The sequence below is a fragment of the Rutilus rutilus genome (genome assembly GCF_951802725.1).
Source record: "Rutilus rutilus genome assembly, chromosome: 13".
Classification (NCBI taxonomy): Eukaryota; Metazoa; Chordata; class Actinopteri; order Cypriniformes; family Leuciscidae; genus Rutilus; species Rutilus rutilus.
This window is the reverse complement of record NC_140218.1, coordinates 33613139-33627560: the sequence shown is the minus strand read 5'-3', so window position 1 is coordinate 33627560 and position 14422 is coordinate 33613139. Positions and strand designations below refer to the sequence as shown.

Below are 14422 nucleotides of genomic sequence, written 5' to 3'. Positions count from 1 at the left end.
CCGCGGCGGTCTACAAGCTTCTGCTCAGTTGTTGTTTATTCAGAGCTATTTTTTTACATCATGGGTAAGTAAGTAACCTCATAAAATGAATACATCATGTTTCTGTAACCAAGAAGTTTGTACACTTCTTGTATTAATACTTTTTGTTAATACTCGCGGTATTTTAATTTTAATATGAAACAAAGTCTCAACTTTCAAATTTGGTCAGTCAAACAAAAATAAAATAGGCCTACCGTTTTTTGGCTCTTTAATGTGTCGTGACAGATTAACTCAGTTAAAGCCAAGTTCAAATCCACCGAAGTTAATCAATAACTCTTCTGACTGCTTTGTCGCACAAAAATGGTGGAATTTGATTGGTCAATCAAACTCAATACGAATGATGAATTGACGCCATGTAAAAAAAAAAATTACGTCACTCTAACACCCCCCCACCCCCACGATGAAACCGGTAATACCGGTGTTGTCACAATTCGATTAACCGGTGGGAGAATATTATCACCGTCACATCTCTAGTAAGAAATGTGTTTAATGTGCTAGTGAGCTATGGGTCGGTAGGTCACACTACACTACATAAAGATCCTTATGCATCCTTGGATTGGATTAGCTGAAGTTTTGTTTATACTCATCGGATACAAGATGAAAGCGAGCTCGAAGACACAATCCGCAAAAAGCAGAAGGAGGCAGGCCTTATCGCACCAACCTCTCCTGACGATGATGTTCGCAACGGTCGGCAGATGCTACAGTCCTGGAAGCCATTAACTTGCTACTTCGGATCTACGAGCTACCAAAGTTGAAATTTGTCATACGATTGACACGCGCATTGAAGCGATGACTGCAACTATCAGAAGTGAAATATCTGCTTTCAAATCTGAAACTCAAACTACGACCGCGCAACATGGTTCTCCTCTGGCCGACCCAGAACGCTCAGCAACTCGCTCCTCAGATGTCATAACCAAACGTCAATCGGAGAAATGTGTTTAATAGTAGATGCGTAAAGAAGAAACCGCAAGTCCAACACACACACACATATAAAGCTCTTCTGAAAGGTACACTACGTAACTTTTGGCACTCTTGCAGTAAAACAAACAAACACAACTGCATGCATTTTGCGGTTGTGCTCCGGCTCTGCGTGACTGTGTGTGCGGATGAATACGATTATCCTACTGCTCATAAAACATTCACTACAACACGTAAGACATATAACCAGTTTAGATGGAAAGGATCTCAAGCTGACTAGCTAAGACGTTACTGTAGCTTTAACCATTAATAGACACGGTACTTCCTTGAAAATAAATTCCAGCACAGCACTACAACAACCATAATGCACTGAGCCTTCACTATAGACAATGCTTTACAATTAACTCTGTTAGAGAGCTACTTATGGCAATTTATATAATAAAATACTATATAATTGAGTAATAAAAACACCATCATCTCTGTGTCGCTTTTACAACATTTCAAATCCCTCAGTTCTTGCACTGAAGCACTGAAGATAGCAATGTGCTGGAATGTTTGCTCCTGTCCAGTGTGTGGCCAGCCACCTTCTTGCTCGTTTTCCACATCCCTCAGTTCTCACCTTCTCTGAAAAGCCAAACCAATGTTGATTCTGGTTTTATTACGCGCTCTGCCGCGTGTCACAGGCTCTCCTCTGTTCGGCGTTTGTTTAAAACGCTTTGTTTCAAATCACTTCAGTTCATATCAAGTCCATTCAGAACAGATCAGATCACTTCAGGTTAGATCACCTCACTTTGGATCACTTCAGTTCAGATCATTTCATTTCAGTACACACCAGTTTGGGTTACTTCAATTCAGACCAGATCCCCTCAGTTCAGATCACTTCATTTCCAAATCACCTTACTTCAAATCACCTCAGTTCATGTCACTTCAGGTCAGACGACCTCTGTTCAGTTTAGATCATTTCATTTCAGTTCATAAAAGTTCAAAACACATCAGTTCAGATCAGTTCAAATTCATTCAGATCACCTTAGTTCAGGTCAGCTCAGTTTGAATCACATCAGACTGGATCAGTTCAGATCACTTCAGTTCATCAAATATAGATAGGTTAGAGGATCGTTCTCAAATGTTAATAATCTGTTTTACTGTGTTTCTCGTCCCTTTTAGACACATACAGGAGAGAAGGAGAAGATCTGTCCGTACTGCGGCCAGAAGTTTGCCAGTAACGGCACTCTGAGAGTGCACATCCGCAGCCACACGGGTCAGTGCCTCCTTACACTCGATGCTGATCTTCCATTAATCCTGAGCTTATTTATCTATTTTCAGAAGTTGGCTAATTTTTCTTGCCATGGTATTCATGTAAAAACTCAGTAGTAAACAATATATTTAGATACTTGATACTTTAGATGCATTTGTAGGAGTTTCCCTTTTATGATGCACAATTTAAGAGTATTTAAAGGGTACCTATTATGCAAAATTCACAGATGTGTGTCCGCAGTGTATGAGAACAACCAGCCTATAATGGTAAACATCCACTCACTCATTTTTTTTAATTATAATTTCCATGAATCAAAAGCAGTCTCTTCAAATGAGCTGATTCAGATTCCCCCTACAATGACGTCATCGTATGGAGAAGCCCCGCCCACAGCCGGTGACGATCTGCCCTATTAGCATAGACACTGTGACCTGAGATCTGAGTGAGGAGCACAGAGTCCGCCATTTCTGTAGTTGTACAATGTCTTTGCCCAAAAGGGAAGTAGAAGTGCAAAAAGTAGAAGTGTTGTGTTTCGGGATGTACCAATGCACATAAGAGTCTGCCATCTGAGTCACTGAGGACGTTGTGCTTACATTTCATTTTCGAAGGAAATGTCCTGAACAAAATCGCTAAAGTCTTATACGTTTGCGCCAATTATTATAAGCAAGAGTGCTTCAAAAATACACGTTTAAACAAACAGGCTCCAGCCCAGGACGGTCAATCATACATTTGGGAGTCTTCTCAAGCAGTCATATCCATATTTTCACCTTTATTACAATACAGTATGTAACACAAATGCAGTCATAAAAGCATATCAATGTGACTTATGACAAGTTAAAACCGTAATTAAACTAAACTATACCTGTTCTATCTCCATGCAGCATATATTCTCTGGCTCTGTAGGCTTTTTACAACAGTTCCCACACAAGCACCTGGACACCAAGCACCAAGATAGTTAACTCCACATAAATTACATAAATTCATAAATTACTGACAGTTTCTGAGATTCTCAGTGTGAGAGATTGTCCTGTTTTGTTGTTGCTGGTATGCCGGAGCATGAGCTCTTGAAGCTCCGCCCTCTTCTTGAAAGGGGGCCGGGAGCACCAGCTCATTTACATTTAAAGGGATACTCCACTTTAAAATGAAAATTCTGTCATCATATACTCACCCTCATGTTGTTTCAATCCTTTATGAATTTCTTTCTTCTGCTGAACAGAAAGGAAGATATTTAGAAGAATATCAGTAACCAGACAGTTTCTGGTCTCATTGACTTCCATAGTATATATTTTTTCCTACTATGGAAGTAGGAAGAAGTCCTACTATGGAAGTCAATGGGACCAGAAACGGTCTTCCAGCAGCGTGTTTTTGCTCACCCCCCAAAAGAAGCAATTTTAACATGCTAATACAATTATTTGTGGGGAATTTTGAACTAAAACTTCAAATCAGACGTCAGAGACTTATTTTACATCTTGTAAAAATAGGCATAATTGGTCCCCTTTAACCCTCATGTGGTGTTCATGTCATTTTTGACTGGAGAAGATTTTCTTTTTCCTGAAAATACTAGTTAATGTTATCGCATTGAACTGAAACTTAGTGACTTTGTTCACAGAGACTATAACAACTTGTCCAATTTTTTTTTTTTTTTTTTTTTTTACTTTTTTTGTGTTGTTTTTTTCACCTTGTTACACTTATGGTGTTCCCGGTCAAAAATGACAGGCCTACACAAAATAGCTTATAAATCCCTCGTTATGCTATATTATCCCCAAAAATTGGATTCAATCTTTTTATCAACTTGTTTTCTTTCAATTAGGACTGGTTTTGTATTCAATTTTCAAACAGTTTAATTGTAGGGGTCATTTATCCGAGCTTATGCACCTCAGTTTTTGAGTGAAAAAAGCATTATTTGTTAATAATTTTGGCAATATTGAGAAAAATGCCTACTATCAAATAAATGAGGCCTATGAATAATCAGATGCAAATATAAATATAAAACCAGTCCTAATTGAAAGAGAACAAGTGGACAAAAAGATTGAATCCAAGATTGGGTGAAAATATGGTATAATGCGTGATTTATAAGCTATTTTTTATAGGCCGGTCATTTTTGACCGGGAACACCAGAAGTGTGACTATGTGCCATATTTTTTACAAAACAAAAGTTTCAAAACAAAATTCCTGGTGAAATATTAGAGTAGACTAGTGTGATCAACAGTAGCCATTTTTTTTCATTTTTTTTCTTTCATGTTTCCAAATTTACTCATAAATTATTTGTTTTTTACTCAAAAAATGAGATGCCTACTCTCAGATAAATGAGGCCCATGATTAATCAGATGCAAACAGAAATATAAAACCAGTCCTAATTGAAAGAGAACAAGTTGACAAAAAGATTGAATCCAAGATTGGGTGAAAATATGGTATAATGAGTGATTTATAAGCTTTTTTTTATGGGCCTGTCATTTTTGACCGGGAACACCACAAGTGTTATGGGTTTTGAACACCACATGAGGGTTAAATTAATCGCAACACAATCTACTAAGGTTTGCGCTGGTCAATTTACTGGTATTTGCACCATTTTTTTTTTTTACTGCCCAAAAAAAGCATGTCTTAAACCAGATGCTAATTTGCACTGCTCTTGGTAGATTGTGTTGGTCATTATGGAAATGATCTGATCTCGTCTGTGTTCTTTCATTTGTGCGCGTCAGTAGATCACTCGCAGAACTTTCCACCCTCATCTGCGCTTTTATGGGATTGCACTCTCACGCTAATTTGCACTGTTTAGTAAATTTGGCCCTTAGAATTAAAAAGAAATGATAAAGAAACGTATATAGTATGCCACCAACAACAGCACATAGATTGCATTTTGGCATCTCGCTCTCTGTCTTTCTCTGTGTGAACGTCTCAGCATGGACATGGTGACAGACAGCATGTTCATTAAAGAGCCTTTATAGTGGAGAGCTCAGCATTCCAGTGTGCTGCCATAACAACAGACTACAACACACACACACACACACACACACACACACACACTTGTTTTCTGACCCTTTCCCCACACATTTATACACATACACACAAGGCCAAAACATGCCCAGTGGAGTAAAAACAGTGTATGTGTGTGTTGGACTGCAGTAGACATAGTGATGCGCCTGAAAGAAAAGAACGCTCTTTGTAGGCATCCAGCATTGTGACCCCTGACCTCTGCTGCCTGTAAATCCCACTTTCCTTTCTTTCAACTGGACTTGTATTATAGGCTCTTCTTCTTTTAAAAAGACATGCTCATAAACATCAGTTTAGCATCTTTGTACCTGGTCTTGACGCCAGTGTAATGGCAATGTCACTGAGCATAAAATCTCCAAAATTCTTGAATGCATTACTTCAAGAGCACTACTTAGATCATTACTTCCCTTGCGAAAAATAAGTGCACTTAAATGTATTAAATGTGCACTTGTAGTGTACTTCAAATCTTTAAAGTATATATGTTTAAAAAAAAACTAAACTTGCAGATATTTTAATGAAAAAATGGTCACTTAAGTGTGCTTAGAGTAATCTTTCATTAATTTTAAATCATGCTTTGTTTTGTTGTGCTTTAAAGAAATGCACTTATTTTGATGTGTTTACTAAATTACTAAAGCACATGTGAAGTGCTTGATTATAATTTTACTTGATATTAGATTTAAAGTAATGAATTTTAAATGTGCTAAATTGTACCTTCAACATTACAAATGTGTAACTACACGTTTGTTTACTTTAGTTTACCATAAATGCTTGTCAGTTTATTCAGCAGTACACTTTAACCATATTTCAAAGACAATAGATGTAAGTATGACATTACAAATAAAGATGTACTAAAGTCCCACTTATGTGGGTCAAAAACACTTTTCAGTTCAGCTATTTGCACTTAATATAAATTTAATTGTAAATATCATGCAATTAAGTGTATGAAATCATTACATTATTTTTGCACTTATATTTTCTTTTAAAGTGTATAAGTTTCATAATAAGTACTTTTTAAAAAATATGCTGAAGTGTAGTTATTTTCACAAGGGTAAGATGCTCGTCAAATTTGACTTGAATACCTCAATATATCGCTAGTTTCTGTATGTATGTATGTATGTATGTATGTATGTATGTATTACTATATGTTACTATACAAAATATATTTACAACAACATTTTAATATCTAAAAAAGTATTAAATGTGATCAGAATTTTGAATAGAGTCATTGAAACCGTTTCAGCGATACTAACTGTCACTGTTTCATCTCTTGGGCCGCTTTTGCTACTGATGTGTCAGAGATGTTATTATAACAACTCTATGAACCCTCTCATATTTGCAAATGAAAACATGAAGATGATTTAGTTTTTATATTGCAGGCAACTTCATTGTGATTACATCATGATTATTCAACACATCACCCAATATTTTGCTAATAACCACACACATTAAACCAGAACTTCAGTTTGGTAAGGTGAATCTTGTGTGGTTTAGGTCTCCATGAGCTTATATGTGTCGAAAGTTCAAAACCACTGGAGCAATCAGCAATGGATTTAGCAGGGCAAGCGATTGTGCCTTCCTCTGTCCTTCCCCCAGCTCACCTCTGCCCGACGGGGTTAAAACCCAGCGCTGACAGTCTCTCTGCTGGTTCAAAGGGTTAATCTCATGATTGTTTGTTTGGTTAACCTGCTTGATTAGAAGCTTGATTCAAAATCTTTTGCCAAAGTTAAACTCAAACCAGTACTTCCTATAAATGAAATCATACCTAATTAAAACATCTAAACCTAATCATAAACCCAAGCATCTGTTTCTCAGATCCGCATTTAAGCTCAGCTAAACACAAAACTTTCATTCCACCCGCACATTAACATCCACAAAGCTGTGATTTTAACTCCTTTTCATTTCTGTGGTGACAACGCAGCCTTTGCAGACAAAGCTGAATGCACTATACGTGTGATCAAGGCTGTTTATTTGGTAATGCGGGGATTTGGATTTGACCCGGGGGGGGGGGGGGGGGTTGCGTTATTCTCCAAATGTCAGACTGGCGTGAGTTATACTGAGCTCAACGTGTTGATGATGTCATCCTCAGGCGCCACATGGGATTCCGCTTGTTAGCCAGAGCGGTGTACAAAAACTACCTTTAAAAACATAACCTCACCTAATTTCCATTTCATAACGTCACAACTGTATACCGCTGAACAGCTGAATGAATGATTTAATGTATAAGCACCATAAATGTACCATAGAAGAAGTCCATATGACTTGTGCACTATATTCCAAGTCTTCTGAAGACATGTAATAGTTTTTTTTTGTGAACAATAGTCTATAATTTGTTCACTACTTAATCTTCCCCTCCATCAAAGTTGTAAAATGATATTCAATTCTGCATTCTAGAGAAATAAAATAGCATCATACAGGTTTGGACTGAAGGCATGGTCACATTTACCATTGCTCTGTAAAATAATAATCCGCATGATGCGAATGTTCGTTAGAACTATGTTTTCGGAAACACCGACTCGTTGAACTGCTGATAACAACAGAACTTGCGACCATAGTTGGCTAACGATGCTTTCGGGAAACGCACCCCAGAGTGATCTCTCTCACCGTCGGCACTTCAGCTTACTCAATCGGACGATAAGCTGCCGATAGTAATCCGACAAGTGCCACCGGTGCCAAACCCACCACAGAAACTAGGCCTACAGACGCTTAATGCTGGGCCGGCCATCGGCTTGGTGCGTCACGGCCTTAAAGATTGCCAAATACAGAACAGAAGTTCAAAGTCGATGGAGACGGGTCTGTTTTAAGATGGAATGGGTGTTTCTCTTTAAAGGTCGAGCTAAAAACACCATCCAAACAGATCCAAGGTCCCCGGCGTGAATGGATGTTCTGTCTGCATGTATGCGTGTCTTAGTTTGCACACCCCGCTGGGTTAGCGTGGTGCCGTTGGCAGGAGGAATGCAGGAGGACCTGAAGGAAACACTTATGGAATGTGAAGGGCTGAATGACATCATGTGAGGTGTCAAGGTCTGGGAGAAGCTAAAGTTGCCCCGGTTTTACATCTCATTTACGTGAAACTGAAAAGACTCATTGTACAGCCACAGTGTACAAGGTGTGCATGTGTGGAAAAGCCTATGCGTTTGCCCTCAGGACAGATCAAGCCACATTAGTCTAGTGCCCTCATCAGTGAAAGTAGTTCAGCCATGAGGTCAGTGCTCATGCTATTGATGGTCGTTGGTGAAAGTGACACGATACATTAGCCATGAGCTGAACACGCTTCTCTGACATTAACTAGAAAAGTCCTACGTCTGTCTTGCATCCTGTTTGGTTTGGTTTTCCACCTACTTTCTGGCTGCCGCTGTGTGGTTAATGTTGTTTGTCTTGAATGGAGCGTGCCATATTTTGATGGTTTTTCACTAGACAAACTCAATGCAGATTTAGTTGTAATATTATCTAATCTGGTAGATTTACAATGGTTGAAGATCTAGTACAAAACACTTTATTTTAAGGTGACGTAGTTATACATTACTACATGGACTTACTATACTAATAACAGTAAATGATGCATAATTACAAGTAGCTAACCCTAAACCAAACTAACCCTAAACAATGTAAATGTCACATTAAAATAGTGTAATCAAACACTGTTATTTTAATATAATTTTATACTATTATAGCCTAGTTTTTGATTGATATTTTGAATTAGTTATATTTTCAGCATTCATTTTTTCAAATTTAATTTAGTTTAGTTCTAAGTTTTAGTTAGAGTTTTTGGTTTTGTATATTACTATTTAGTTTTAATTTTTTGTTTTAGTTTTTATTTATTCCCATTTTCCAGTTTATTTTAAGTACTTTTAGCACTTCCACCTAAACTTGTTTCTGTTTATTCATTTCTTCATTTCATATTTTTATTTACTTTGTTTATCATTTAATATTTATATCTTTTTATACAGCTTTCAATAAGTCAGAGGCTGAGCAAAAGTGGAAGACAGTTCCCTGCTCAAAAGACGTTGTTACACAGATATTTGTCTCTTTTATGTTATGAACAGGTATTTGTTTATTTTTACGTTTTGTCTTTTCTTTTAAAACGGAAGTGTTTTTGGCATTGTTACTGTAATTTGCTCTGATAAAATGATACCTACACCTTACAGCATCATATTTTTCCTTTCTGAGCCAAAGCCCAACTCACGTACTTACCAGAACAATGTTCCTTTCCGAGTAACGTGCAGTTTTGGCAAAATCGATTGCGTTAACATTAGTGACCTAAGGCTATGTGTGCCTTGGCTACCTTGCCGACGAGCTTACCACTAGTGACCTAAGGCTATGTGCGCCTTAGCTATCTTGCCGACGATCTTACCACTAGTGATCTAAGGCTATGTGTGCCTTGGCTACCTTGCCGACGATCTTACCACTAGTGATCTAAGGCTATGTGTGCCTTGGCTACCTTGCCGACGAGCTTACCACTAGTGACCTAAGGCTATGTGCGCCTTAGCTATCTTGCCGACGATCTTACCACTAGTGATCTAAGGCTATGTGTGCCTTGGCTACCTTGCCGACGATCTTACCACTAGTGATCTAAGGCTATGTGTGCCTTGGCTACCTTGCCGACGAGCTTACCACTAGTGACCTAAGGCTATGTGCGCCTTAGCTATCTTGCCGACCGGCTTAGCACTAGCGCAGACCTGCCAACCTTGGAAAAAAGTACCATCAGTATGACAGGACTTTGGGTTTGACGGGAGGGGTTTCTGTTCGAATTGGTCTCATCTTGTGATTTTAGAAAGTTAATTCTCAGGGTTGAACTGTAACAGCCACAACTGTTAAACATATGTTTTCCCCTTTACGTGACGTCGACAGTCTGCATGCCAAATACATACACACACATCTATCTTCATAATTCTAGGTTTGACTGTTTGACCCGATTCAAAAATTTCACTTGCTCTGCTTTATTATAATACACAGTGAAAAGCAAAAGTTTCAATACACCTGCTCAAATTTTTTTCACATTTTTTATTTTATTATAAAGATGTAACGTTAACACATTAACTTTGAAAATTCTATAGGTACAATCTTGTAAGCTTTTCATGGATTCCCTTAGACAGCAAATTGTATCACTATACTCTCACTATCATGGTCCCCATCTCTAGGCAAGTTCTGTCGGACTATGAACAATATACTTGTAATGCACAGAAGAAATGATCAGTGTCTGGTGGACATGAACCTACAGCAGAGTAACTGTACAGGCCAACTTGACTAGTATACTAGCAATATTCCTTATCCACATTTCTTTTCTACCAAAAATCTGTATCATGCCCTTCTGTACTGCACAAATAAGGTATTACAATCCATGTAAAACAGCAGGAGTGTGGCGTTCCACTAGTCTGAGCCTCAGACGCCCATGGACCGCTCACTGAACGCTTGATGGATGTTGCACACAATAATGACAATAGCTTTCTCAAAATCCCGTCTGATTCCAATTTAATGGGTTGGCTTTCCATGATTTCCGGGGATCGGGGTGCACCGTGCACAGCTTTTAATCAGCCCACTGGAAAATAAAGATATGTTTACAGGATACTGGTCTTAGAACGAGCGTTTCTCAGAGTGAACGGATCCCTGGATTTGTCAGGGTTTGCGAGGTTCATTGCGTGAAATCTTTCTATGTTGCTATGGCTTTAGTCACACAAAATTCTTCTTTCAGGTTGTCAGACATATTGTGTGTCCATAAAGTAGTCAGTGCTTATTTCTTCTGGATGGGTGGAAATTCTGACTGTTTATACACTGTTTCTGAACATTTCTTCAATGTTGTGCTGTCTGAGACTGCATGCTGTACTTTATTGATTTGTTTTGCAACATGTGTTATTGTGATATTAACTGTTTACGATATACACACCCCTAAATAACACTCAACTCTTTCCCCGCCATTGACGGAAATTTCTGTCATTTATGAGACAACGTTTCCCCGCCATTGACAAATATTTCTGTCTTTGTGTGTTTCACTGTTATACGGTAGGGGGCGCTATTACACATCTTCTGAAAGAGTACTGAATCTCCTGATCAAAACACAGGCGAAGAAGCAGCAGTAACAAGCGATAACATATGTAAGCATCATCGCGATCATCAACATTAAACAGCATATAAATCAAAACTGCCTAATGTTACGGAATGAAATGTCAACCCAGGACGAGCTACAGGACTGTGAAGCTTTAGGGGTGTTGATGGACTCCATCTGTGTTTTTAGCATCGTTCTGAATCCAATCTGGATGTAGTCTTCAAAATGTGCTCAAAATGTTTCCTTTTTTTTTAATGAAACTCACACCCACATCCAAGTGTTGATAAAAAAGAATGCATTTTTTGTTAAAAAGCAGAGGCTCTGTTCTTTTAATATATATATACAGTGCTATGCATAAGTGAATACACCCTTGCTAAAGTTGACTAAAAAGAGGAATAAAAAATCATATTTTGGAAATTGAACTTAATGCCTTAATTTAAAAAATTAGGAAAAATCCAACCTTTAAGGACACCAATTTTCTTTGTGAATGAATAATGTATCGTAAATAAATAAATGTTCTTCCTTAAAATACATGGTGCATAAGTCTGGACACCCCTATGTTAAATTCCCATAGAGGCAGGCAGATTTTTTTTTTTTTTTTAGGATACTATGCATCCTGATAAAGTTCCCTTGGCCTTTGGAATTAAAATAGCCCCACATCATCACATAGCCTTCACCATACCTAGAGATTGGCATGGAGCACTTTCCATAAGATCATCTCTCAATGCAAATCAAACTAGCTATTAGGCTAACTGAAATAAAACCATGCCAATCTCAAGGTATGGTGAATGCTATGTGATGATGTGGGGCTATTTTAATTCCAAAGGCCAAGGGAACTTTATCAGGATGCATAGTATCCTAAAAAAAAATAAAAAAATCTGCCTGCCTCTATGGGAATTTAACATAGGGGTGTACTCACTTATGCACCCTGTATTTTAAGGAAGAACATTTATTTATTTACAATACATTATTCATTCACAAAGAAAATTGGTGTCCTTAAAGGTTGGATTTTTCCAAATTTTTTAAATTAAGGCATTAAGTTCAATTTCCAAAATATGATTTTTTTATTCCTCTTTTTAGTCAACTTTAGCATGGGTGTATTCACTTATGCATTGCACTGTATATGTATATGTGTATATATATATATATATATATATATATATATATATATATATATATATATATATATATATATATATATATATATATATATATATATATATATATATATATATATATATATATATATATATATATATATATATATATATATATAAATAAATATATATATATATATATATATATATATATATATATATATAAATATGCTGGCGGGGAAAGAGTTAAAAACAAAACAAACTGGGATGAGTGTCATGTACAACAACAACTACTATCTGCTTAACTTCCATAGTGGGATGCATTGTTGGAGAAATTAGGTTATATACTGTATGTAAATTAGGTTATCAGTCGTGAGTAGCTGGTTACATTTTTCGCAGATCCGTCGTTCAAACCACATTGGTTCAACAGTAGAACTGTCGTTAATGGCATCATGCAGGTGGTAAAGTAATTACTTCTGCCAATTAACTGGTTTGTGAGTTAATATCAGATTATTTCTTTAAATAACGAACATGGAACCTGTGGACTACTCCTGTTTTTTTGTTCTCAGTTGTTTTGCGTTTTTTATTTTTTTTTACATATCTGATTCAATCACGGCTTCCCTCTTATATCATACTCCAGGGTTCACATTTATACATTTCTTATACATCTTTTTGTTCTCCTGACAAACTAAAAGACACTAAATAAAATAAATATAAAATGAAATGTGTAGTTTATACTGCAGTGGGCGGTTCTTATCCCGAATAAGCTATCCAGACTTTATATCGATCCAAAGCCAAAAGGTTTTTCGCTTGATTTAAGACAGGGGTTTTACTTGATTTCCATCCGATAAGTGATTTCACACAACAATTAAGCCTTGAGGAGATGAAGCCGTATTATCTCCGGGCTGGAGTGACATGTTTATGGTGCTCAGATGTGGAAGGATAGCAGAATGAAATGTTATGGAACAGCTGTAGGAAGTTCTGCACATGCATCTAAAGGAAGCCGAGGCACGCGTGTGTGTGTGTGTGTGTGTGTGTGTGTGTAGTGATGGGTAATTCTTTGGGATGTTCTCACTGCAGGAGTCTGTGTCCTCACAGTAGTCTAAGAGTGCTCACTTAGACAATCACACACACACACTGTCCATCCACATCTGGAAAGTGAAACCCATCCTGTCTACTAAAACTAAGTATGTGTGTGATATAAACATCTCTACTGAACTGCCTACTACTGGATCCAAACAACAGAACAGCTTTTTCCACTTGAATGAATTCAGATTCAAGATGTGTTTGGGAAATATTTTTCCTCAGTTACTGTAGCTGCCACTGTTGATTGGTTTGATGACAGCTTTGGGAGTTGGACTATGCAAAGCTAAGCTTTTTCAACGTTGATTAGTTGGAGGGTTGTTTAAATTAGGGACTCCCAAAGTTTTTCATGCGAGGAAAAATAATGGTCAATCTCGAAACCCACCACAAACGTAAAGTGAGATTTATTTGATTTATTTAATAATTTAAATATTTTCTTCTCATAGGATTACACTGGTTAGACATGCTTTTCAATTTCGTTGCAGTACAATAAGGCTTATTGTAAGCTAAAATATGAGGATAACCATGACAACCATGATAACCAAGACATTGTGAAATATACAGATAAAAAAAAAAATTATATATTTTTTGCCTTCTTGGTGGTATAGCAAGTATAAGCAGTCTAATGACATTATTGAATTACTGAATTGATACACTGACGTGGACTCAATAGAAGAAATTCATCAGAAGGATTAATCAAACTTCTTAATGTGTAATTAGGCTGATTTAGGTTCATGTGCACCATAGACCATACCAGAAGTGTTGTTAGGAGCCGTTCACATAGGACACTCTCAGCTGAAGGGAACAGAACCCAGGATTTATGAAACCACCTTAAAAACTCAATGATCAAGAGATGCTGAAAAGTGGTGAATTCGACCAATGAATTCAGTTTAACTGATTTAATGATTTAGATACGCAACTTTTTGAGAGGGTTTCTAGATAGTTACAATTGCAACTGTACCTGTTAAGACCAGTTCCCACCAAGACGAATGTGTGAAAATA

General features: G+C 37.2%; 1 protein-coding gene across 2 annotated transcripts in view; it reads left to right on the top strand.

The window, feature by feature from the left end:
* prdm5 (PR domain containing 5) overlaps positions 1 to 14422 on the top strand; it is an 80036-nt gene that overhangs the window by 35558 nt on the left and 30056 nt on the right. For both annotated transcript variants that reach the window (XM_084429360.1, XM_084429359.1), the window contains one exon: positions 2122 to 2215. In XM_084429360.1, coding sequence (XP_084285486.1) covers positions 2122 to 2215 — 94 coding nt within the window. The remainder of the gene's footprint in view (positions 1 to 2121; positions 2216 to 14422) is intronic.